General features: G+C 44.3%; 1 protein-coding gene across 2 annotated transcripts in view; it reads left to right on the forward strand.

Moving 5' to 3' along the window:
- The window catches only part of RALGAPA2 (Ral GTPase activating protein catalytic subunit alpha 2), a 340680-nt gene that overhangs the window by 55716 nt on the left and 257893 nt on the right, over positions 1-27071 (forward strand). For both annotated transcript variants that reach the window (XM_062203794.1, XM_062203795.1), the window contains exons 4-7: positions 13994-14051; positions 20740-20783; positions 24005-24182; positions 25437-25552. In XM_062203794.1, coding sequence (XP_062059778.1) covers positions 13994-14051; positions 20740-20783; positions 24005-24182; positions 25437-25552 — 396 coding nt within the window. The remainder of the gene's footprint in view (positions 1-13993; positions 14052-20739; positions 20784-24004; positions 24183-25436; positions 25553-27071) is intronic.

The following is a 27071-nucleotide window of genomic DNA, read 5'->3' on the forward strand; positions in this document are numbered from 1 at the left end:
AAGACCTCTGTCTCTCTGCCTTTACTTCTCTCTCTCTCTGTAACTCTGACTTTCAAATAAACAAATAAATTTTAAAAAAAAAAAAAAGAAAGAACAGTGGATGTGTCACATGTTCATGTAGTCCGAGGTAAGATCTGTCATGAGTCTTTCATTTTCCCAGCACCTGCTACACAACAGTTTTAAATTCAGTGGCAAGATGGGCTCACAAGATGATCTGTGGTACTGAACCCCCTGAAGGAGAGCGCATGAGAAGGCAGGGCGTGGAGTCCTTGCTGTGCCCTTTTGCAGGAAAGGGGGCAGCAACAGCGCAGGAAGGACCCAGAGGGACCAGGCTTCCATCAAAGTGAGGCGCAGCCAGCTGATGAGAAATAATGCCAGCACACAGCCCATGTCCCTGAAGTAGGGTGCATTTCTAGTGCTTCACCTTTAATAAGAGAATAGTCTAATGAATAATTTTGAAGGTTAAGGTAGCACATACATAGATGTGCTGCTCAGGTTTCCTTTCAAGCCGGATTTTGTCATCCACAATGAGTGGTGATAGCTGATGGCTTCCATCCTTCAGTTTCCAGCCTGGGTCACACTTTCTCTTCATGGCCACAGCCAGTGTCTAGGGGGTGGCACTATAAGGGCCTGGCTATGTTTGGTCATGAGGACTCTTCTGATGCTTGCTCTAGAGCGCCCCCTAGGCTGCTAGGGATTTGTCAGCTCTGCATCATGGCCACAGGCTCCCTGCCATGTATACTGTAGCCTGTTCTCTTTCACAGGTGTTAACTCCTTAATAAACCCCTTGTACTCCCAATGCAGTGTCTGTACCCCAGCGAAGTCAGCTTGCGAAGATTATTACTGATTTATTATTAAAGATTCCAAACTAGATTCTATAGTAATTTTTCAGTGACGAGAAATATGAGTTAATCATAATTTTGAATGCTGTCATAAAGTTTAGAAAATTCTCTCTCTGTCTGTCTCTCATATATTGTGATCCTCAAACTGTGCACATGTGTTTATTTGTGACTCTGAAGTTGCTTGTTGGGCCTGGCAAACAGCTGATAGAGACCCTTGCCCTCATTCTCAGTTCCAGAGTCATTGGATTTCTCGTTCAACACCTTTGCTTGTGATGTCTTCCTGTAGGCTGTGGCTAGCTCTGTGGGTTCATCTTTGCATGTATGTCATTCTAGAGCTCATGGGAAAATTTAAGTGTGTGGTCTGTTGATAAGACCGTTGTCATGTGAGTTCTAATTCAGCTATTTATAGAGAGCAGATTTTTTTTTTTTTTTGACAGGCAGAGTTAGACAGTGAGAGAGAGAGACAGAGAGAAAGGTCTTCTTTCCGTTGGTTCACCCCCCAAATGGCTGCTACAGCCGGAGCTACGCCGATCCGAAGCCAGGAGCCAGGTACTTCCTCCTGGTCTCCCAGGTGGGTGCAGGGACCCAAGCACTTGGGCCATCCTCCACTGCCTTCCCAGGCCACAGCAGAGAGCTGGATTGGAAGAGGAGCAACTGGAACTAGAACCTGGTGCCCATATGGGATGCCGGCACTGCAGGTGGAGGATTAACCAAGTGAGCCACGGCGCCGGCCTAGAGAGCAGATTTTTAAACTTTTTCACTCTCCTTGTAATGTAACAGAACTTAATAAAACACAATAACCCAATTTTTACATTTAGCTCTATTTTGTGTTATTCATCTAGAATTCATGGTGGTGTATATTGCAGGGTGAAAATCTGTTTTGATCCTCTCACCTCCACCTCAAACAACCATTTGCCTCTGCATAGTTCATAGATGAGGCTCTCATGCCTGACTTTTTTTTTTCCATTTTCAATTATCTTTATATATAGAAAATTAATTTAGTACATATTAAGTAAAGATTTCAACAGTTTGCACCCACACAGAAACACAAAGTGTAAACTACTGTTTGAGTACTAGTTATAGCATTAATTCACATTGTACAACACATTAAGGACAGAGATCCTACATGAGGAGTAAGTGCACAGTGACTCCTGTTGTTGACTTAACAAATTGACACTCTTGTTTATGGCGTCAGTAATCACCCTAGGCTCTTGTCATGAGTTGCCAAGGCTATGGAGGCCTTTTGAGTTTGCCAACTCCGATCTTATTTAGACAAGGTTGAAGTCAAAGTGGAAGTTTTCTCCTCCCTCCAGAGAAAGGTACCTCCTTCTTTGATGGCCCATTCTTTCCACTGGGATCTCGCTCGCAGATATCTCATTTAGTTTTTTTGTTTGTTCGTGTTTTGTTTTGTTTTTTGCCAGAGTGTCTTGGCTTTCCATGCCTAAAGTACTCTCATGGGCTCTTCAGCCAGATCTGAATGCCTTAAGGGCTGATTCTGAGGCCAGAGTGCTGTTTAGGATATCTGCCATTCTATGAGTCTGCTGTGTATCCCGCTTCCCATGTTGGATCATTCTCTCCCTTTTTTATTCTATCAGTTAGTATTTGCAGACACTAGTCTTGTTTATGTGATCCCTTTGACTCTTAATCCTATCATTATGATCAATTGTGAACTGAAACTGATCACTTTGACTAGTGAGATCATGCCTGATGATGTCTGCATGACAAAGGTTGTTAGATTCCCAGGCAAGAGATAATAATGGGGCCAATGTTGTGGCACAGCCAGTTAAGCTGTGATGCCAGTGTCCTATATTGTTGCCAGTTCTAGTCCTTACTGCTCCACTTCCAATCCAGCTCCCTGCTAAGGTGCCTGGGAAAGCACTGGAAGATGGCCCAAGTACTTGGGCCTCTCCCACCCATGTGGGAGACCCAGATGGAGCTCCAGGCTTCTGACTTCAGCCTAGCCCAGCTGTGCCCATTGTGGGCATTTGAGGAGGGAATCAGTGTATGGAATCTCTCTTTGTCTCTCTCTTTCTCTCTCTCTCTTTGCCTCCTTCTCTCTCTCTCTAACTCTGCCTCTCAAATAAATAGTTAATATCCATTTCCCCACATTTTTCTAGTATCTCTAACTTTTTTCTAACAAAATTGTGCATCTAAATGGTCTTAAGCATTTTGGATCTTTAAAATAAATAAGAGTACAAACAGAGCATTGAAGATTTCTCGTCTGTTCTATGCACCTTGCTCTCCAGCCTCTGCTTTAATTTCTTCGCAGCCCTTCCCCAACGCACTGACACCCCAGGGCTGCGTCTTGCCTTCTTGTGGACACACAGCTTCAGCTGCTGCCTGTCTCCTGTTACCACCCAAGTCCCACTCCTGCACCCCAGAGTCATATACCCAGTTGCCTGGAAGAACGTCTCCACTAAGATGATCCATCGCTAATTCAAGTTCCAGGATGTGCAGAACCAGAGCTGGCATTCTTATTCTCCTCATGTCGAAGATTGTGTGTGGATTTGATGTCTCCTGTAAAAGCACTGGCATCTCTTAAGCCACTGGAGTCACTGAGGCGTCCATGTGCCACAGCTGCTCTACCTGCCCATCCTGACTATTTCATCTCTCACTAGGCTTTGTTTTTCCTCTTTATCCTGCAGACTTTGGTCCAGGCCATTTCGTTCCTCTTCTGTTTCCAAAAGCACATTGCCCCCGGGGCTTACCTGCCTCTCCACTTCCTTTTCAAGGAAGCATCCCAGGAAGCCCGTGCTGAGAGGAGGCACTCTGCTCTCACCTCTTGGTACCTCCTGCAGACTTCTGACAGGGGCTTTCTCTCTCTCCCCCTTACCGCTATTTGCTCCAGTATTCTCTCCCCGCCTGCCTTCTTCTTGTCCTAAGTGTAGTTACCTTTCACCTAATGAAGTTTGGGATGTGTGTTGGGTCTGTGAGTTTATGTCAGCATTATCACAAACTAACACAGGAAACGGGATATTCTTTAGAGGCAGAGGCTTGTAACATGACAAAGATATCCTGAATAAACTTTTCTCAAAAGAAGCAGAAATGGCCAACACCTTACTAATCCCCAGGGAAATGTAAATTAAAATCACAATGAGATATCACCTCACACCTGTTAGAATTGCTATTATCAAGAAGGTGACAGATAATACTTGTTAGCTAGGGTGCAGAGAAAAGAGAAGCCACGTGCACTGTTGGTGGGATGTAAATTAGCACAGCCATCATTGAGAACAATATGGAGGTTCCTCAAGAAACTAAAAATGATCGTGGAATGACCACAAGGTCCAGGAATGAATCAAAATCAGTACGTTGCAGAGATATCTCCACTGTAATGCTCATGGCAACAGTGTTCACAGTAGCCAAGATATGGGAAATAGCTTAGTGCTCATTAGTGGATGAAGAGAGAAATGAAATGTATTACAGTTACACGGTGGAATGCCGCTCAGCCTTAGAGAGAAGGAAGTGCTGTTATTTGTGGCAACATGGATGGACCTGGAGGACATTATGCTCAGATAAGCTAGGCACAGAGGGACAGATACTGCTGCATCTCAAGTACATGTGGAATCTGAAAAAGTCAAAACTTAGAGGAGCAGAGACTGCAATGGTGGTTGCCGGAGACTGGAGAGGAGGGGAGAATGGGGAAGGGGAAGATGTTAAACAGAAGGAATAAGTTTTCCAAATCTATTGTATTAGTGTGGTCTCCATAGATAATAAAAATGTATTTTAAATTTCGTGATTATTAAGGGAATATATTTTAAATGTTCTCATTACAAAAGCTAAATATATGAAGTGGCAGTTTTGTTAATTAATTTGACATAATTATTCCAGGAGTTATTCATATATCAAAACATCCCTTTGCATCCCATAAATAAATACAGTTGTTATTTATCAATAAAATTTTAATTTCAAAATGCAAGTAGAGGCAGGCATTTGGCAAGGTAGTAAAAATGTTATTTGGGACTTCTGCATCCTATATTGAAGTGTGCAAGTTTGAGTTCTCGCTCTGTTTCTGATTCTACCTTCCTGCTAATGTGTACCAACTGCAGATAATGGTTCAAGTTCTTGGGTCCCTGCTGCTCACGTGGGAGACTTGGATTAAGTTCCTCGTTCCCGGCTTTGGTGTGGCTCACTCCTGGCTGATGTAGGCTTTTGGGATTGAGCCAGCAGATGAAATCTTGATCTCTGTCTCATTGTCAATCCGATGACATTTAAGGAAAGACAGGCTACATCTTATGTTACTGTGAACATAAGGCCATAGCAAAGATCATGGTTGGTTACCTGTAAATTTCACAAATAAAAATCATTCAGAATTCACTTACTGAGTATTCACTGAGCAGCCACTGTGTGCCAGGGATCCTGTAGGTGCTGGAGGTGCTTCAGGGAGCAAGAAGTGTTGGTCTCCTGGGGCTTATTATACACTGGTGGAGGGTACGTGGTCTCAAAGCTGGTAACTAGCAAGATCCTGGCAGCTAGGGAGAACTCTGCTGAGGACAGCACAGCTCAGGGCAGAGGCACAGGGGAGTGGGAAAAGAGCCAAGCTCGTTTAGACAGAGTGCTCACAAAGGCTTCTGTGAGGAGGTAGCATTTGTTTTTTATTTTATTTTTTATTTATTTTTTTTACTTTTATTTAATGAATATAAATTTCCAATGTGCAGCTTAAGGATTACAATGGCTTCCCCCTCCCATAACTTCCCTCCCACCCGAAACCCTCCCCTCTCCTGCTCCCTCTCCCCTTCCATTTGCATCAAGATTCATTTTCAATTCTCTTTATATACAGAAGATCAATTTAGTATAAAGATTTCAACAGTTTGCACCCACATTGAAACACAAAGTGAAACATACTGTTTGAGTACTAGTTATAGCATTAAATCAAAATGTACAGCACATTAAGGACGGAGATCCCACATGAGGAGCAAGTGCACAGTGGCTCCTGTTGTTGACCCAACAAATTGACACTCTAGTTTATGGCGCCAGTAACCACCCTAGGCTGTCGTCATGAGTTGCCAAGGCTATGGAAGCCTTCCAAATTTGCCGACTCTGATCATATTTAGACAAGGTCATAAAAGACAGAGTGAGGATAGTAACCAATGATCCTAAGAGTGGCATTTACCAGGTTTGAACAATTATACAGCATTAAGTGGGGAAGAGGACCATCAGTACACACAGGTTGGGAGTAGAGCCATTGGTGGTAGAGTAGAGGTTATGATTACAAAGGAATGAGGCCCAAGTGTGCTAGACAGGGTCTAGAAGAAAGGACAGAGTCATTATTAGAGGAGCTAAGAAAGGTGCTGTCTAAGCTACAATTAAGTTTTCTGATTGAGAGGCAAATAGAACCTGATAGAAGGGGCTTGATAAAAATCTGGTGGGCTTTAGGCCTTGTAAGTTAAGAGGCCCAGACCTATCTATCTCTTCACATGGGGTTTATCCTAAGGGAGGTGTGAACCTCCTAGGGGAAGGCACTCTGTTGACTTTCATTACTTGGCTGGCCTGGGAGGAGAGCTGGCCAGGTAAAGGCAGGTGGCATCTCTAACAAGAAATTTACAGTTCTGCCTGCAATGTTGCTGACCCTACTTGACCATACCCTCAGCTGCAGTGGTCACTTTGGAAGTTGGGCTGAGTGAAGGGCTTTTCAGCTTAGAGCCAGTAAGATCTGTGGCTCTGACCTGGGCATCCTTCGACTCCAGGGCAGGTCCATTTCCAGTGACCCAACTCTTGGCAGAGCTGCCAGGGCTCTTCACAAGCTGACTTCTGCTGAAGCCCAGGCTTACCACATTGAAAGCCACTGCAGTGGACTGGCCTGTTGGGTCTCCTTGAGGGCAGATCACTGTACAGATCAGCCATTAATAGGCCTGCCACCCATTGCTTCTGATGCCTAGCTTTCTTTTCCTCCTGGTTTGTGTTAAAGCAGACCAGAGGATGGGAGTGCCCAAGTCCCATCTCTAATCTTCGGTGGCCTGAACTACAAGTCTATAGTCACAGGCATGTTCTGTAGTAGTTTTTCTAAGGTAGACAATGCCCATGAGGAAAATTATATTCTCACTTTAAAACTTTCTTTCCCTTTGGTCTGAAAGGGAGGTTTTTTTCTACTTACTGTATACTTTGCTGATGGCGAAGAGAATCTAGCTATGAGATTATTATTTAAGTTCTTATTTTGGCTATGCTATTCCAGAAAAATGTTAGCCATCTCTTTTCTAAGGTCTAAAGATTAAATTGTGCGTCCTACAGATTCCTTCATAATAGAATTAGTTTCCTACCTTGAAGAGAATAGAGAAATGAAAGAACAAGTTGGGCTTAGAATAGAGAAATGAGGGAGCAAGTCCTAGATCGCTTGCTGACAATAGCAATATCACATGAATACTTAGCAAACCGTTTCAACCATTAGATAACAACTTAAGAAAACATTTACCAGAAAGTCCAATGCCTTCTATAAATTTTAAGAATCATGTATTTGAAAACACCTCTTAAATATCTAACATGGTGTAGTTTGTTTAACCAGTAAACTTAAGCATAACCATATAAAATGTTTTTAGTTTCTTTCTACCAACAAGTTTAAAACATATGATACACAGATTCAGGTCACACAAATTAAAATGTATCTTTGATTGATTTTAGCAGCTTAAATTTATGGACAATCTTATCTATAAGCCATTTAAAATAAAACTCTTAATAAAATTTCCCCATGTGGACATACAATATGTACACACATATAACATAGCATAATAGACCAATATAGCAATTTTAATAATAGCCTTTAAAATCTTTAACTCTTTTTGTAGATTGCCAATTGATTTGAATTGCTTTTTGTTTTTAGTAACCTCAGTTAACCATACTTTCTCTCAGTTGGTACTGTTAATACACTATTGGCTTCATCTGTTTACAGAGCCATCCCAAAGTACTGAATACAATAGAAGTGGCTGGGAAAAGTCCATAGGAACCTATAGGAGGACAGCAAAACCCAGAACCAACAATGCTTTAGTTTTATGAGCAGCAAATCATATATAACTATGGATGACAAAAGACTTTAAGTCGCCATGTTTAAAATTATAAACTCATCAACCAACAAGAGGCACTTGCTTACTTCACAGTATTTTTGAAAGCACCTGTAGGATTTTACAAGTATTTAACCCTTTAGGCCTCTGGGCTTTCTCATTAAGATAACTATCATGTCTAGTAACACAAGAACATTAGACTTTTTAATTCTCAAACATTTGTATTAATAGCATTTTCCATTATAGAAACTTAAAGTTTGGTACCACATCACATCTTGACAATCCTTCTAATATAATCCAAATAGCCTGATTAGTTGGTGTCTCTATAAGATGAGAGACATAGGTCCTTCGATTTTTTCAGTTGGGCCCAAACTGGAAAAACCAAAGTCCAGGATTTACTGGAAATTTTAGAGACCAGATTGTTTGAAACTTTGATTTTTTGAATGCCTGTCAAGAATGCCAAGAAGGCTCAAAATCCAAAATATCTGGTTGAAATAAGATTCCTTAAAATCATGACATAACATAGACTAAATTTGATCATTGTTACAAGGTGATTATTCAGATCTTTGAAAATAAGCACATATTTAAATAACCCATAGCTCTTAATAAAAATTCAGCTGTTTTTGAACAATTAGAATTTAACAGACATCAAGAGAACATAATAGATTACTTTAACACATTGCTTTAACAGAGCATCAGAGTTTAATTCTATGTCAAAGAGAAATTGAGCTTCCTGTGATCTTTTGCTGTGAGGTTTCCTTCCTTTACCTTCTTTCATATTGGTGACCGTGTTTCTGTGTTTCTGTGTGTAACACATCTTTAAGCATCTTTTGCAGGGCAGGATGAGTGGCAACAAATTCTTTCCGTTTCTGTTTGCTATGAAAAGTCTTAATTTCACCTTCATTCACAAATGAGAGCTTTGCAGGATATAATATTCTGGGCTGGCAGTTTTTCTCTCTTAGTACCTGGGCTATGTCTCGCCATTCCCTTCTAGCTTGTAGGGTTTCTGATGAGAAGTCTGCTGTGAGCCTAATTGGAGATCCTCAAAGAGTAATCTGACGTTTCTCTCTTGCACATTTTAGGATCTTTTCTTTATGTTTCACCGTGGTGAGTTTGATTACGACGTGTCGTGGTGAGGATCTCTTTTGGTCATGTTTATTAGGGGGTTCTATAAGCTTCCTGTACTAAGATGCCTCTGTCCTTCTCCAAACCTGGGAAATTTTCTGCTAGTATCTCACTGAAAATGCCTTCTAATCCTTTCTCCCTCTCCATGCCTTCAGGAACTCCTAGAACCCGAATGTTGGGTTTTTTAATAGTATCCTGTAGATTCCCGACAATATTTTTTAGATTTCTAATTTCTTCTTCTTTTCTTTGGTTTGCCTGTTTCCTTTCCTGTTCTCTGTCTTCTAAGTCTGATATTCTCTCTTCTGCTTCGCCCATTCTGTTTTTAAGGCTCTCTAATGTGTTTGTCATTTGATCTATTGAATTCTTCATTTCATTATGATTTCTTGTCACTACCACAGTTTCTTGTTCTACTAGTTGTTTCATTTCATTTTGATTCCTCCTTAATATTTCATTTTCATGAGAGAGATTTTCTATGTTGTCCATTAAGGATTTCTGTAGTTCAAGAATTTGTTTTTGAGAACTTCTTAATGTTCTTATCAATTTTTTGAGATCCGCTTCTAGCATTTCTTCTATGTCATCATCTTCATAATCTTGAATTGGGGTGTCTTTTTCATTTGGGGGCATCATCGTGTCTTCCTTGTTCTTGTTACCTCGGTTTTTGCGTTTGTTGTTTGGCATGTTGGAGATATTTGGTTTCTTCACTGTGGTGTTTTTTCTTGTTACACTATGGCTCTAGATTAAGTGGACTGTCTGCTTTTGGTGGAGCCTTAGAGGCTTGCAATGAGTGTGGACTGAGAGCTGTGTTTGGTTCCTCAGGGTTGAGGGTGTGTCAAAGATGACACTCCCAGGTTAGGTGTGGTAAATCTCTCTTTCTTTCTTTTTTTTGATTCAAAAGGGAAGTAATTCTGCACAGCTGAACGTAATTGGAGGTAGTTAGCAGGCAAATGATCTACCCACAGGAGCCAGAGATTGGAAGCTCTTTCCCAAGGACCACACAGGGAATCTGTGCTGCCCTCAGTGTGGGCTCCAATTCTCCTGCAGTCTCCCACTGGGTTGCCAAGTTAGATGCTAATCTCCTGTTATTTCACCCCTCCCCCCAGAGTCCGGTGTTTCTGCTAGGCTCAGGGCCGGTGCAGACCTGAGGTCACCCTGCTTATGACGTATGTCCAAAATGGCGCCTGCTCTTTGTCTTGCTCGCCTTTGAGAGGTGAGCGGAGAGAGAGAAACTCGTGTCCGTATCGGTCACTTTTTTTTTTCCCTCTCTCTCTTCTAGTTAGCCTGGTGAACTTTTCCCCACGGAGTTTCAAGCCTCGTTCCCTCTAGTCTCCTCTTTCCGCTTGCCCGCTGGTGTCTCGGGCTATTGAGGTTCGGCTCACCTCGCGTTCCAGCACTGGTGCGTTGAGTCCGCTGCTGGTGTCCCGAACTTGGGCTCCCACGCTCTCCAGGCAGGTCCACTGTGAATCACTAGTTCCGGAAGAGTTTCCTCTGCTGTTTCTCCCCCTACTCTTCCTTGACCCTGCAGTATCTCCACTTTTATTAACCTGTCTCAACCCCCGGACTAATAGTGTGCTCCCTTCCTATTCCGCCATCTTGCCGCTCTCTCAGGAGGTAGCATTTGAAGTGAGACTTGGATGGCAAGGAGATGCCGCCTGTGTGGAGTGGTTGGTGGAAGAGCAGGGCAGACTGAGAGAAAAGTCCTTACCACCTGAAGTCACTTGGATTTAATGGAAGTCTACCTGTTGTGGTGTTTCCCAGGAAGAGTTTCCACACATTCCTTTGCTGTCCAGTGGAAACAAGTGAAGTAATAATAATGCATGTGTTAAGAAGAGAGCAAAAAAAGCCCAAACTGTTCAGAGGAAGGAGGCAGTTCTTCAGCTGCGTGGAGATCTGACTGTAAAACTAGTTAAAGCTTTATTTATTTATTTACTTACGTACTTACTGACTTGAAAGGCAGAGTGAGAGACCAAGAGAGCGAGAGCGATCTTTTTTCTTTTTTTTAAATTTTTGACAGAGTGGACAGTGAGAGAGAGAAACACAGAGAGAAAGGTCTTCCTTTACTGTTGGTTCACCCTCCAATGGCCGCTGCGGCCGTTGTACCGCGCTGATCCGAAGCCAAGAGCCAGGTGCTTCTCCTGGTCTCCCATGCGGGTGCAGGGCCCAAGGACTTGGGCCATCCTCCACTGCCTTCCCGGGCCACAGCAGAGAGCTGGCCTGGAAGAGGAGCATCCGGGACAAAATCCGGTGCCCCGACCGGGACTAGAACCTGGTATGCCGGCGCCGCAAGGCGGAGGATTAGCCTATTGAGCCATGGCGCCGGCTAAGAGAGATCTTCCATCTACTGTTTCACTCCCCAGATGACTACAACAGCTAAGACTGGGCCAGGCTGAAGTGAGGAACCAGGAACTCTCTCCTGGTCTCCCACATGGATGGCAGGGACCCAAGAACTTGGGCTATCGTGTGCTGCCTTTGCTGGCACGTTATCAAGAAGATAGATCAGAAGCAGAGTTGGGACTTGAACTGGCTCTCCAATATAGCATACTGGTGTTGCACACTGCTACACCATAATGAACTTTTTTTTTTTTTTTTTTTTTGACAGGCAGAGTGGACAGTGAGAGAGAGAGACAGAGAGAGAAAGGTCTTCTTTTGCTGTTGGTTCACCCTCCAACGGCCGCCGCGGCCAGCACGCTGCGGCTGGCGCACCGTGCTGATCCAAAGGCAGGAGCCAGGTGCTTCTTTGAACCCGGTGTGCTGGCGCCGCTAGGCGGAGGGTTAGCCTGTTGAGCCATGGCACCGGCCTCATAATGAACATCTTTTTAAAAGACAGATTCATGTATGTATGTATGTATGTATGTGTTTGGAAGGGAGGGAAGGAGAGAGAAATTTTTTATCTACTGTTCACTCGCCAAATGGCTGCAATAACCAAGTCTGGGCCAGGGTGAAGCCAGGAGGCAGGAACTCTATCCAAGGTCTCCCACATGGGTGGCAGGGTCCAATGCCTTCCAAGGTCCAAGGGAGCTGGATTGAAAGTGGCACAATCGGGACTTGAACTGGTACTCTCGCATGGTATGCTGGCATTATGAATGGTGCCTTATTCCTCTGTGTCACAGTGCTGGCCCCTAAATAAAAAAAAAATCCTAGTTTTTTAAAAAGATTTTTTTATTTATTTGAAAGGCAGAGTTACAGAGAGGCAGAGAGAGAGAGAGAGAGAGAGAGAGAGAGAGAGAAAGTAAGAGAGATTGAGAGAGAGTGAGCTTCCATCCGCTAGTTTACTCCCTAAATGACTACTAAGCCAAAGCTGGACTGATCGAAGCCAGGAGCTTCTTCCGGGTCTCCCACACGGGTACAGGGGCCCAAGGATTTGGGCCATCTTCTACTGCTTTGCTAGGCCATAGCAGAGAGCTGGATCAGAAGTGGAGCAGCCAGGACTGGAACCATTGCCCCTATGGATGCCTGCACTGCAGGTGACAGCTTTACTCCCATGCCACAGTGCTGACCCCTATTTTAGTTTTTTAAAATATTAGACTTTTCACTGTGCCGTGCTGGAGGGTGGCCGCGGGGGACTGGCTGCGTCCGTGCCAGTGCCGCCTCCATCGGCCTGCTCACGGCCCCATCAGTGTGTGTGCTCCAGTGGACTGGCATGTCCATTCCTGAAGAAGGTGCGCCAGACATGTGTGGTCGGTGTCAGGAGCGGACTGTCTGATCTGAGCCTGTCGTCTTTGTTTACTAGGTAGAGCCCACGTGATACCTCCTGTCTGAGGAAGCTCCGACTTGGTCTAGAGTTATCGTTTGATTAGACAGAGGGTTTTAATAAATCCTCTTTCACTGTAGTCAGACAAGCATTAATAGAAGCTGGTTTAATTTTCACAGTGGTAAATTTTTTTTATTTTCGAGTTCTCTAGGAATGTGTTTTCCATTATGTCCAGTGTTTTGAGGGGGAAAAAAAGAAAACCTTCAGAACTCCCTTTATGTCTCCATGAGCTCTAGGAATAAAATTTCTATAATTTAATAAAACCTGTAAACTCTCAAAAAAAATTAGACTTTTAGGCTAAAAAAAAAAAAGAATATTAGGCAGGCTAAACCTAGAGTGAGGATTTTCATTGTAAAGTACTAATGTATTATTAATACCAAGAAAATGTATTTTGGTGAGTTCTGATTTTCTGCATTTTTAAGAGGGTGGTTATAGATCAAGTAAAGTAATATTATTAGCCAAGATTAGTTTGTTCTAGAGTGAGAAAAAGAAAACTCATTCTCCTTGGTTTTGGGGAGTGGGGTGAGGGGAGCTATTTTCACTAAATACTCCTGTCTGTCACAAAGTGGTTCTGATAGAAGCACTTACAACTGTAATGTTTGTTACTTGATTAAGATGAAATGATCATTTTGGCCGGCACCGTGGCTCACTAAGCTAATCCTCCACCTTGCGGCGCCAGCACACCGGGTTCTAGTCCCGGTCGGGGCACCGGATTTTGTCCCGGTTGCCCCTCTTCCAGGCCAGCTCTCTGCTATGGCCCGGGAGTGCAGTGGAGGATAGCCCAAGTCCTTGGGCCCTGTACCCCATGGGAGACCAGGATAAGCACCTGGCTCCTGGCTTTGGATCAGCGCGGTGCGCCGGTCGCAGCGTGCCAACCGTGGCGGCCATTGGAGGGTGAACCAACGGCAAAGGAAGACCTTTCTCTCTGTCTCTCTCTCTCTCACTGTCCACTCTGCCTGTGGAAAAAAAAAAAAAAAAAGAAATGATCGTTTTAGGTTTTTTTCTCTTGTTTTCTTGGGATAGTCATTTCTTTAAAACATACAGGGTGGGGGGTGGAATTTGCCTGGGGCAAATTAAAAGAAAACAACAACAATCCCCTGGAAGACTGTATAACTGCTGTATAAACCATATTGTATAATGCAGTATAAGCTGCAGTATTTATGTTACTACAAATAATTTTTCTTTTCTGAAACTTACATATAGCAGGCAATATGGCCTATCATGAAAATATGTAATAGCACTTGTCTGTTTTCTTTATATCTTACTGTTATTTTTTATTTGCTTTCTAGAAAATACTACAGTTTCTACCTGAACGAATTTTTTTCCGATGGCATTACCAGAGTATAGGTAAGACCAAATAAAAACAATTTTTTTTAGTAATATAGCTTTTTTCCAATTGAATTTTCCATAATGCTTTATATAATTAACACTATCAGGACAGTTTATAACAAGATGATAATTAAAACCAAGAAAAATCCAACATGGATTTTGGAAGAGAATGTATCTGTTGCTAAAGTGTGGCTCATAGACCAACAGCATCAGCCCCATCTGGGACCTTGATGAACAGGCAGATTGTCTGGCCCAGCCAGAACCATCCAGTCATGGATCTGTTTAATCTTTCAAAGGTTTATATATTTATTTGAAAAAGTTCAGAGAGAGGAGGAGTGACAGAGAGAGAGAGAAAGAGAGAGAGCGCACACTTCCATCTGCTAGTTCATTCCTCGGGTGGCTGCAACAGCTAGGGCTGAAGCCAGGAGCTTACTTGTACCATCTGCTGCTGCTTTACCAGGCACATTAGCAGGGGCTGAATCAGAAGAGGAGCAGCGGGGACTTGAACTGGCACCCAGATGGGATGCTGGCATCATAGGTGTTGGCTTAATGTGTTAGGCCACAATGCTGGCCCCAGCATCTTTATTTTTGACAAGAGTTGTGAGAGAATTCTTGTGTGCATGAATCTTGAGAAACATTGAGCTAGAGTATTTTCTGAAATAACTGTATATTTTTCCTCGGAAAAGTAGCTTGTTCTTCATGCCTAGGTCTTTGACTCAGAATGAACTATGTTTGAAAGCTTTAGGATAAGGCAATGAGAGGAAACTTGAAATAAAGCAAATTACCACAGCTGCCCTTTCTGTCCAGCTCGAAACACTTAACAGTGTCTTGTCTCTATGTGCCCAGCACGGCTGGAGTAACTGCGATACTGGTTGTGAATTCTGCCTTCTGTTTTAAAGAGTGTCTGCTTCAAAAAATGTCCTACATGAGGGATCTCTGTGAGTGAGACCCCAGTGGAAAGAAGGGGCCATCAAAGAAGGATGTACTTTTCTCTGAAGGGAGGAGAGAACTTCCACTTTGCTTATGGCCTTGTCCAAATACTGACAGAGTCTGTGGTCACAAAAGGCTTCCACAGCCTTGGCAGCTCACGTCAGGAGCCTCAGGTGATCACTGACTTTACTTAGTAAAGAGTTGTTCTTCTGTGTATAAAGATAATTGAAAATGGGTCTCAATGGAGAATAGAACAGGGAATGGGAGAAGGAGGAAGAAGTGGGGTGGGAGTGTGGGTAGGAAGGTGGGTATGGTGGGAAGAATCACTATATTCCTAAAGTTGAACTTAAGAAATTTGTACTTATTAAATAAAAGGCTTCCTTGGGGGGTTGGGGTGGGGGATGGACAGTGTGTCTGCTTCAGTCTTTCTGTCTTACAAAAGGCTGGCATTTCCTGCTGTTTTTCCTACCTTACTGGGTGATCGTGTTGGAGCAGGGCATGACCTTATTACAGAATCCAGCTCTGCTCATTTATTGTAGGAGACATGTTTGTGTGCAAAGTTTGGGGACAGAACAAAGACTGTCTGAGCATCTTGTCACTAGGCCTGTTGCCCAGTGGAGGGACAGAAGAGAAGAGTAATTGCAGTGTCATTGTTGCTAGCACACAAGTGTGATGGGAGCAAGGGGGAGAAGTTGAGTGACTCTATTTAGAGGAACTGGAAGGGCCTTCAAAACAGGCAGCTGTGAGTTGAGCTCTGGAAGATGAGCAGGTAGGTCAGCGTGTGCAGAGTCATGGAACCTGAGAGAATACGGCCTGGTCTTTAGGCTTATGTATGTGAGGAGTAGCTGACTCTTACAGAAACTGAGTTATTTCAAGTTATACGTAATAAGTTCAAAGATAGTAAAGTTTCTGTAGCAAGTGTGTATGTTACACTGAATGACTGCATCGTTACTGTTAGCTGTATCTTCACCTTTAAATCTTTGAAATACACAGGAAAGTTTTTCCTTTAAATCGCTGGGGGAACCCTCTTTCTGCCAGGGACCGTTTGGATACTGATAATGTCAACCGTGGGCCACACAAAATTGTCAACTTAAAAATTAGCCTGGCAGGGATGGACTGGGTTTCAATTCCTGCTTGCAGCTGCCTTAGCAGGGCCAGACCAAGCAATTTCATGGGCCTCACACAGCCCGTGAGCTGGACGTTCCCCACCCCTGCTTTACATCTTGGAGAGTTGTCCATAGCATTTCTTCCTAATTGGAGCTTTGAGATTGTGTATTTAAATTAAAGTAATTTTTTTTTTAATGCGAAGTGTAAGCTGCAGAGACATCCTGGGGAGTTGTGACGCTCCCTGGAATAGTAGAAAAGACTGACAGTGGGAAATGACTGCATGCAGCATTCGTTATCTGTGCTAGATATAATCCTTCTTTAATTTTGCTTGTATCTTTTGCATGAAAACCACACTCATTTTCTTCAGAGAGCTCTTTAGAATGTCTGAAGATTAGTAGGCCCCCTCAGCATGAATAAACTTATTAGAACTATGCAAGAAACTTGATTTGCATTTGTGTTGTGTAACTTCATGCATCCACTAGGCAGCGTGTAGTATTAACTTTTAAGTCTGCCTAATACGACAAAAACAGGTGAAAATTGCTGATACAAGCAGCTTTTTGCCCGGTTTGGTAGCCTCTTAGCGGGAATAGTGACTGGATGCCTCAGACGCCTTGGTTGAGATTGCAAAGTATTAGGTCTCTTGAGCCATCACGTTAACAGTAATTGCTGTTTACCTGCTGCATAGAAGCAGCTATCTCCAGGAAGTAGTCAGACCTCAGACCGCATCTTATTTCAGAACGCGAAAGTATGAGCATTTGCATTTAAAGTCATCCGTGTGCATTATTGATGTTTACATTCTTAATGTTTGAGTCAGCGAAGCTCTTTTCAGATAAATATATTTTTGCACAAATAGCCAGATTAGAAAATGGTGTATATTCCAATCCACATCTCTTTTACAGTGATTTTTGTGCTAGGTGCACCTTTGAAACCAGACTTCAGAATTTAGAGCAACACCGTGGTGCAGGGACGGACAGTGAAGCAAACAGCTGAGAACCTCACAACACATTGCTGGTGTCTGTGTGTGACACCGCCAACTGTTATTTCCATGACTTAAGATGTAAATATTCACCATCAGGGAAATAACTAAACCTGAAATCGCCTCAGCCAGGCATTGGTAGCATAAGAATTCAGAACATATACTGTCCACTAATGACAAAGCTTCTGTTTTCGTGGCATTTTGGATTTAGAAGTTGCCAATGAGAGCTTGTGGATTTGTAATTATAGGCTTTTGTTTAATATACCTCACTGTGCTTCTTGCATTCTTCCTAGTTTACTTAGATTTGTATCTAATAAGAACCCTGCTACAGATTTCTTCTTCTTCTTCTTCTTTTTTTTTTTTTTTAAAGATCTATTTATTTGAAAGTTACACAGAGAAAGAAGGGGAGGCAGAGAGAGAGAGAGAGAGAGAGGTCTTCCATCCATGAGTTCACCCCAATTGGCTGCAATGGCCAGAGCTTCACCGATCCAAAGTCGGGAGCCAGGAGCTTCTTCTGGGTCTCCCGCGCGGGTTCAGGGGTCCAAGCACTTGGCCCATCTCCTACTGCTTTCCCGGGCCATAGCAGAGAGCTGGATCGGAAGTGGAGCAGCTGGGACTAGAACCAGCGCCCATATGGGATGCCGGCACTGCAGGCAGCGGCTTTACCCACTACGCCACAGCGCCAGCCCCTGCTACAGACTTCTTCTTCTTCTTCTTTTTTTTTTAATAATTATTTATTTGACAGGTGGAGTTATAGACAGTGAGAGAGAGAGAGAGAAAAGTCTTCCCTCCGTTGATTCACCCCCAAAATGGCCGCCATGGCCGGCGCGGAGCCGATCCGAAACCAGGAGCCAGGTGCTTCCTCCTGGTCTCCCATGCGGGTGCAGGACCCAAGCACTTGGGCCATCCTCCACTGCCCTCCTGCGCCACAGTAGAGAGCTGGACTGGAAGAGGAGCAGCCGGAACTAGAACTGGCGCCCATATGGGATGCTGGCACCGCAGGCGGAGGATTAACCAAGTGAGCCAAGGTGCCGGCCCCCTACAGAGTTCTTAATGAAACAGTATTGGCAGCTCCCAGGGGACACGGTGTTCTGAAAGGTTGGGTTAGAACCTTGAGGTTTTGTTCCATGCACCACTGATGCGGTATGCTTCCTGTCCCAAACTATAAATGGTAGTGTCCCTAAGCAGCAGAATCTAAAATAAGAGGGACTCCTACATTCTACAACCCTCAAAAGCTCTCAGTCCTGCTGGATAGCCACGTTTTATCCTGAGAAGGAAGAAAGTAATTTGAAACATCAACTACCACAGTGCTTGTAGTCTATTTCTTATGTTATTTTGCTTTGTTTGCAGAGGAGACATTTTATTTTTCTTAAAACTTTTTTTTAAAAGATTTATTTATTTATTTTAAAGACACAGTTACAGGAAAGAGAAAAATCTTACATCTGCTGGTTCTCTCCCTAATTGGCTACAATGGCCAGAGCTGGGCTTATCTGATGCCAGGAGCGAGGAGCTTCTTCTGGGTCTCCCATGTGGGTGCAGGGGTCCAAGAACTTGAGCCATTCCCCACTGCTTTCCCAGGTGCATTAGCAGGGAACTGGATCAGAAGTAGAGCAACCAGCAGTTTGAGTCCCGGCTGCTCCAGTTCCAATCCAGCTCTCTGCTATGGAGATGGATGGAAGATTCATTCTCTCTCTCTCTTTCTCTCCACCCTCCCTTCCATCCCTCCCTCCCTCCCTTTCTCTCCCTCTTTCACTCTCTGCCTCTGTGTAACTTTGCCTTTCAAATAAAAAATAAATCTTAAAAAAAAAAAAAGTAGTGTAGTCAGGATTTGAACCAGCATCCTTATGGGATGCTGGTGTTGCAGGTGGAGTCTTACTCACTACCCAACAATGCAAGCTCTCTCTTGAAACATTTTAGAGGGAAAAAGTATTGTGTAGGTTCTCTTTGGTGTGTGTGTGTGTGTGTGTGTTTTGTAAAGATTTAGTTATTTGAAAGGCAGATATACAGAAAGCAAGAGGGAGAAGACAGAGAGAGAGACATCTTCCATCCATTGGTTCACTCTCCAGAGGCTGCAATGGGCAGGGCTGGGCCAGGCTGAAGCCAGGAGGCAGATGCTTCATCTGGGCCTCCCACATGGATGGCAGGGGCCCAAGCACCTGGGTCATCCTGTGCTGCTTTTTTCAGGCTATTAGCAGAGAGAGCTGGATCAGCAGTAGAGCAGGTAAGACACCAACAAGTGTCCATGTGGGATGCTGGCATCAACAGGTGGCAGCTTAACCTGCTGCACCTCCATGCCAGTGCCCTAATTTTTTTTAAGATATGTAATTTGATAAAAAGTTCTGTTGCTTATGACATCCACGATTTTTCTATTTTAAAAGGTTATTTATTTCTTATTTTATTTTATTTGAAGAGAGAGAGAGAGAGATAGGAAACATGCTGAGAGTGTGCTGCCATTTGCTGGCTCACTGTCCAGATAGCTGTTAACAGCTGGGACTGGGTGAAGCCAAAGCCAGGAGTCAGAAACTCAATCAGGGTCTCCCACATAGGTGACAGGGACTCAACCCTGCTCGCTTCCAGGGTTTGTGTTAGCAAGATGCTGGAATTGGGAGCAGAGCTGGGTCCATGCACTCCAGTATGGGAATGTAGGTGTCCCAGGGGGCATTTGAACAACTGTGCCAAAAGCCCACCCAAGTATCTTCTTTTTTGAGATTAAGATCCCAGTTTAGAGGTTACATATGAAATTTAAGTGGGGTTGTCAGGCCATCTCTGTGCTGTAGGCTTGAACACATTAGTGGAGTATCGGGATCTTCCTCCACCCTCGGGCTACAGCGCCTGAGGTGCAGTTCTGAGTAAATCTTGGTCCCATCTCCTTGACAGTGACCGGTGTGCTCTTCTAGAGGTTTTACTGGTGGGCAAGCCCTATAAATGTGGTTGCACGGCGCCGTGGCTCAACAGGCTAATCCTCTGCCTTACGGCGCCGGCACACCGGGTTCTAGTCCCGGTTGGGGCGCCGGGTTCTGTCCCAGTTGCCCCTCTTCCAGGCCAGCTCTCTGCTGTGGCCCAGGAGTGCAGTGGAGGATGGCCCAAGTCCTTGGGCCCTGCCACCCGCATTAGAGACCAGGAGAAGCACCTGGCTCCTGGCTTTGGATCAATGCGATGCGCCAGCTGCAGCGGCTATTGGAGGGTGAACCAACGGCAAAAAGGAAGACCTTTCTCTCTGTCTCTCTCTCTCTCACTATCCACTCTGCCTGTCAAAAAGAAAAGAAAAGAAAAGTGGTTGCCATTGCCAGGAAGAGTCACGCCATCCTGAATATCTGTAACATGTTCTCGTAAAAATGTTTTGCAAGCAGTAGTTTATGTTATTTTTGCCTTTAGAGGTTTAAAAGATCATTTGTTTTATGCAGGACAAGAGACATTTGCATGTAATCCACTGTGGGCATTTGGGTTACCTTAATATCCATCATTTTAACTCTTAGCAGAATTTTTAAGCAGTACATACTTAAAGCATTTTATCTTAAAAATATCTTTCCCTCTGTGGTATTACTTTGCATCAGAAAGTTAACTTTCTTCCTTTAATTTTTAAAAAAATAATGTCTTTTTTCAAAAGCATATATTTTTCCTTTCTAAATTAAAAATAGATGTTAAATGTGCATTCAAATACTCCATTTCTAATTCCTTGTTTTAAACTTTCAGGCTCAACTTTAAAGAAGCTTCTACACACTGGAAATTCTATTAAGGTATTTATTTCAGATAAGCCATTTTGAAAAATACAGTCTTTAAAAATCAGTTGACCTAGGTTTTTTTAAAAAAAAATTTAAAAATTTTATTTCTTTGAGAACTCAGGGAGGGAAGCAGGCAGGGAGGAAGAGATGGGGGATGGGGAGAGGGAGAGAGAAAAGTGAGAATGCTTTGGTCTGCTGGTTTACTTCACAAATGTCTGCAACATCTGGGGCTGGGCTGGCTGAAGGTGGGAATTGGGAGCTCCATCCAGGTCTCCCACGTGAGTAGCAGGGACCCAAGTACTTGAGCCGTTCCCTGCTGCCTCCCAGGGTGCACATTTGCAGGAAGCTGGAGCCAGGAGCTGGACCTGGATATTGACCCCAGGTGTCCCAGTACGGAATACGGGCATTCTCAGCAGCATCCTAACTGCTAGGTTGAACGTCCACGCTTTATTCTTAGTTTTTGACCAAGAAATTATATGATAAATATTGTTAGCATTTTTGTTCTTACATAATAACATGTTGTAAGATGCATTTTAAATATCTTAAGAGAAAGTAGCTTGCAGTTCAGAGTTTGGAGTTATGAGTTCTTGATTCTGTTGGGTGTAGCAAGGACCCTGGGCAAGCCCCTAACAGCTCCAGTTTTATCTTCAGATGAAGGAAGAGCAGTTCCTTTCCAATCTTCAGAACTAAAATGCCTGATTCTGTCCACCTCAGGAACCTAGGTAAAATTACAGTTGTCTCTGAATTAATTTTTCTAATTTTGAGAACTATTGTGAGAACTATTGTAGGACCTCACTCTTGAATTTCAATCTATTTGCAGCCAATCTTGGAATTTAGGTTAAAACCAGCTTATTTTAAAATGAATGTATTTTAAAATGAATAGCATATACCATTTGATGCTGGGATATGATGATCCTAAATCATAAGCAATAGAAAGAAGCCAGGTTGGTTTGTGAATATTTTATGGAAGATAATTCACTTGTAGCCAATTAAGTTATGCAAGTCCCTTTAACAAGCTAATGCATTTTTGGTTTTATATCAGTTTAAAGAATCATAGCCAATTACAACTTGATTTGTCAACTCCTCCCTCCATGTTGGGGAGAAAAGGAGTGAGCTATTCCTGGCCTGACTATAGATTCCATATTTCCTCCCTCCTATTTTAAACAACTAGTCTTACAGTTAAAATCTATCAGATTGTTATCTCCTATTTATTCTTAGCCTTATTTATATTTTGTTGCCTTAAATATAGTCAACCTAAAAAGACATAGAATTTCATAGAAATTTTCCTCCTCTTAATATACTTTGATTAGCTATACACAGAGCTATGTCAATTTTGCCTGGCTGCTGAATAATATTTTGTATCCAATGATATCACTCGTTTTGCCTGCTCGTGGGCGGGGGGCAGGTGTGCGTGGTCATGGAGATTTGTTCAGAGCAGTGGTGGAATCCAGGTGTCTGGAAGTGTGCTGAGAATCCATGTGGTTGATGAGGTGGCACTGGTGCCGTGTCGGGTTTGTTGGGAGTCCGTGTCTCTGTCTCCACACGGGCCCACGAGCATACAGATGCACACGTACGCAGCCACACACACACACACACCCCTTGTTTCTGCTTTTCTCGCCCTTTTGGCTTCTCTGCAGAGCCCTGTGTGTGGCTTATAGCACCCTTGCTGCAGAGGAGCCTGCGCTCATTTGGGTCAGTTGGAAGCAGAGCAGGAAGTGACTGCGTTTGGAGCTCAGTACATCTTTTGCTGCATTCGTTCTCCTTTGCTTTTTTTTTTTTTTTTTTTTTTTTTAAGATTGATTTATTTATTTGAAAGGCAGAGTTACAGAGAGAAAAGGACAGATCAGAGAGAGATCTTCTGTCTGCTGGTTCATTCCCCAAGTGGCTGCAATGAGCAGGCCTGGGCCAGGCTAAAGCCAGGAGCCAGGAGGCTTCTTCCAAGTCTCCCAAGTGGTTGTGAGAGCCTAGGGACTTGGGCCATCTTCTGCTTTTTTCCCAGGTGCACTAGCGGGGAGCTGGCTCAGAAGTGGAGCAGCCGGGACTGGAATCTGCACCCTCTCCTTTGCTTATTTAGCTTCTTCTAGTGACATCATCTTTTTAGCAATTTAGGGAAACAAAAATGGAGAGATGTATGCTTTTGATTCTAGGAATAGAATGAAGTTGGAAGTAAGTATGGAGAGGGAAATAGGACACATCTGCCTCTGTCAGGATTTCCTACCAGGTGAAGCCAGCCATTCAGAGCATGGTGAAGGTGTTGGAGAGAGAGGAGGAGGGACATAAGGCAGGAAGCCAGAGAGCTGCTCTGTCTCATTGAGCCAGGTCCCCAGGATCTTATTTACTTGTAATAGTTGTGATTGTCAAGAACGTCACAACCATGTGCATAGTACAGTTAATGCTAAACATTCTATCCAGAGCACAGTATGAATCTGGAGGGAGATTATCTTTGCTATTGTTTTCATGGATAGTGGAGTGTTGCTGATGTGGGCCTTAGGGAATGCAATACTTCTGCTGTTAGTGGGAAATACATAATGCTAATCGTGAGCCAGGCAGTCCTTTTATGTGGGTTACTCAATCCCTGCGATGATCTTTTTTTTTTTGGGGGGGGGGGGCAGGCAGAGTAGATAGTGAGAGAGAGAGACAGAGAGAAAGGTCTTCCTTTTTGCCGTTGGTTCACCCTCCAATGGCCGCTGCAGCCGGCGCATCGTGCTGATTCGAAGCCAGGAGCCAGGTGCTTCTCCTGGTCTCCCATGCGGGTGCAGGGCCCAAGGACTTGGACCATCCTCCACTGCCTTCCCGGGCCATAGCAGAGAGCTGGCCTGGAAGAGGGGCAACTGGGATAGAATCCAGCGCCCCAACCGCGACTAGAACCCGGTGTGCCGGCGCCGTAAGGTGGAGGATTAGCCTGTTAAGCCACGGCGCCGGCCAGGATGATCTTTTGTAGTTAAAAACTGCTACTATCCCTGCGTTACAGAGGGTTGAATGGTTCTTCTGGGGTCAGAGCTGGAAAGTGACAGAGCCTGCATTTGGACCCAGGCTGGCTCCAGAACCTAGGCTCTTAATGCTTGTGCTGTGTCACGGCGTTGTGCTGATTTGTCACTAAGGGAAGAACTCAGTGTAATACTTCAACCATACTTTCACTTCTCCTTTTTCTTTCCCAAGACTGAGGCTGCATCAGAATGCATTTCTCCAGATACGTGTAAGCATTTCCTTTTCACTGATTGTAATTTTGTTTCTAGATAAGATGTGAAGGAATCAGGCTGTTTCTTTTGTGGCTGCAAGCCCTTCAGACAAACTGTGCAGAAGAGCAGGTGCTGCTGTTTGCTTGCCTCGTGCCTGGTTTCCCGGCGGTCCCGTCTTCCAGGGGACCCTGCACGCTGGAGATGCTCATCAGCCCTGGCCCTAGCGCAGCTGATGGTAAGCGGTGATGGCAGGTCCGGAGAGCTGACCCTGTTCTTGAACTTATTTGGGGGTATTCCTTGTGTTTTCATTTTCTTCACTAGAAATCTTGAGGTCTGAAGAGAAGTTACTACTCCCCGCTCATAGTCACAGTAGGTCCTTACAAACGTTAGAATCAAAAGCCTTGGAACCTACTTTGTAGAAATGATGACAGGAGAAATGTGTCAAAGTGGAAGGAACAGAAATGGAAGAGAGAGGACAGCTGTTGGCAGTGACAGGAAGCAGAGACATACGGTATGTCTGGAGTGTGTGTTGCAGTTAATGAGATTTAAATCCACCACTCAGAACTACTGTCTGTTGTCCTCATCACTGTAATCTCATAAGTGAGCATTCATCTGCTCAGCCAGAGAGCATTTTGCCAGCTGTGAATTTTCACGCAGTGTTTATGGAAGGACAGCAGTGGCCTCAGGAAACCACTGGCATTAGCCATTTTTGTCCTGTGAATTTTTAAGGAAGTCATCCTGTTGGTTTATAACTGTGTATCACTTTAGTGCCCAGTCTCTGGCATTTGATCTTGGGTTGGCCAAGCCAGAGTTGTTATTGTTGTTGTTTTAATCTATTCTCATTTTAATCCTCATTCCATATTGGCAGCATCCATGCTTATTTGTCACGAAGGGAAGAACGTGGGGTAATACTTTAACCATATGTTTAATTTTAATCTATTTTCATTTTATTTGAAAGGTGGGGGGGAGGGAGCAGGGCAGACAGAGACAGACAAAAAGAGAGATCTACTGCTTTACTTCCCAAATACCTACAAGAGCTGGAGGGTTGGCTGGGCTGCAGCTAGGAGCCTGGAACTCAGGCTTGGTCTCCTCCTGTGTGGAGGCACTCAGGTACTTGAGCCATCATCGCTCACTGCCTCTCAGGGTGCACATTAGCAGGAGGCTAGAATCAGAAGAGGAGCCAGGACTTGAACCCAGGCACTGTGATAGGGGATTCAGGTGTCTCAAGCACTATCTTAGCCACTGTACCAAATGTCTGCCCCAAAGAAGAGTTTTAAAAAGGAAAAAAACATGGTCCAGGGGGAGAGATGGCTTTGCAGACAGTATGTGCTGTGTTCATGAGTGCTTTGTGCACCTCGGCTTGGAGCTGGTTGTTAGCAGTGCCAGTGGCTGGCTGGATTGATTTTAATGGAGACCACGTTTTAAAACCCTCGGCCCTCTTTAAAATTTAACTTTGGTGAAAGAGCTCTCATTGTTTTCCAACCTGCAGCAAAGATCTATCCAGAAGAAATCACTCCACTCCTGCCAGCCGTATCGGGGGAGAAGATCGCTGAGGACCAAACCTGCTTTTTCCTGCAAATACTGTTGAAGTACATGGTTATTCAGGTCAGAGAGAAGTCATCGCTATTTCAGTGATGGGCTTATCCTCAGTAGGAAGGAGACAGTTCTGCCTCTTCTCTCTCTGTGTGTCCATGTGTATTCTTTCTGTTCTTTGATGTGATTTTATGTGACCGTTCACTAAATAGAATATGTGCCAGTGTTGGGTCATCTCAGCAAGACTGAGCAAACATACTATGTTGTGTGAGTGCTTTGAGACTCTTTTTCCTTCTTTATCCCTTCCCTGCCCTGATCCCAGTACTAGCAAGACCAGCTGGAGGAGGAGGCAGGGCCAGAGGCTGAGCCAGTGGACCAAGAATGGGCAGATCATGGGATGATCTCATTGTCCTGTTAGCACCAGCCTACTCTGGGTCCCCTCTTCCTTTTCCTTCCAGTTACCCACTGAATATAGAACTGAAATCCTTAGCGTAGGATTTTAGTAGGTGATTTGTGTCTCTTGGTCTGTGTGAACACAGCTGACATCTCACACTTAACTTCATGGACGCCCTCTGTTTCCTGCATTCTGCTGTGACTGCTGAGACGTCAGGCCCCAGGCCACCAGGTGGCTCTAGTGGTCGCTGCAGAGGGAGGGGGCACTCCTCTGTTTGCCCTGCTGGGACCTTGAGGCGACAGGATGGTGACTGCCCCTTCTGCGTGAGGTTCTCTCCACTCTTGATGTTTTCTTCTGGCCTTTTCCCTCCATCTCTCTCTTCTTCACAGTTTTCCTTAGGGCACTGTGCTTTTCTCTGCTGTTCTGTGAGCTTGCGTATGTGGCTGCCCTTCTCTGACTCAACTTTGCTGGACAGTCTTAGCCCCTTTCCTCCCCCGTTTCCTTCAGCCAGTCCAGGAGTACAAGGACCCAAGAAGTACAAGGGTCCCAAGAGCATGACTGGGGCATCCTGTTGTCTCTGGAAGCTCCAAATTTGAGCCCATTCCACGTATATTTCAGGTGCCGCCTGTTCAGAAGGGGTTGGGCGTTCCATTTGTCCAGAGAGAATAGAGTATCTAGAATATGGGTGTGTTGGGGGCCCTGGGTTCTCCTTCTAGGTGTGTCATGAGTGAGTTGTGTTATCTTGGGTACGTCATGTAGTCTGTAGGGGCCCCATTACAAGGGGATGGCATGGACACAGGGCAGAGGTTTGTATGTAGGCTCTGCCCTCTGTAATTGTGTGCAGAATTTGGTTTGGATGTGCCTCCCTCCAGTCTGTGGGGTGAGTCCTGAGAGCAGAGCTTCCTCCAGGTTAAGGATGCCAATCCCTCAGCCCCTGGGGCAGCCAGAGCACCCATCTTTTTGCCTCTGGGGCTGTGAGCATGCTATGAAAGGAGATGGGAAGTTCTGCTTTGGCTTACTCTGTATTGGGGGCCATTGACAGGTCTTCTCTAAGGCTCGCTCTGCATCTTACACCCCATGTGGCATGGGGTGATAGCACTGCGGTAGCCAGGTGGTCCTTCAGTTCCTGGGTGACCAGCTGCTAAGCTGTTAGGACTGCTCACATCGTGCACACACCGAGTGGGGTTTTTAGAGGGT

The sequence above is a fragment of the Lepus europaeus genome, chromosome 10 (genome assembly GCF_033115175.1).
Source record: "Lepus europaeus isolate LE1 chromosome 10, mLepTim1.pri, whole genome shotgun sequence".
Taxonomy (NCBI): Eukaryota; Metazoa; Chordata; class Mammalia; order Lagomorpha; family Leporidae; genus Lepus; species Lepus europaeus.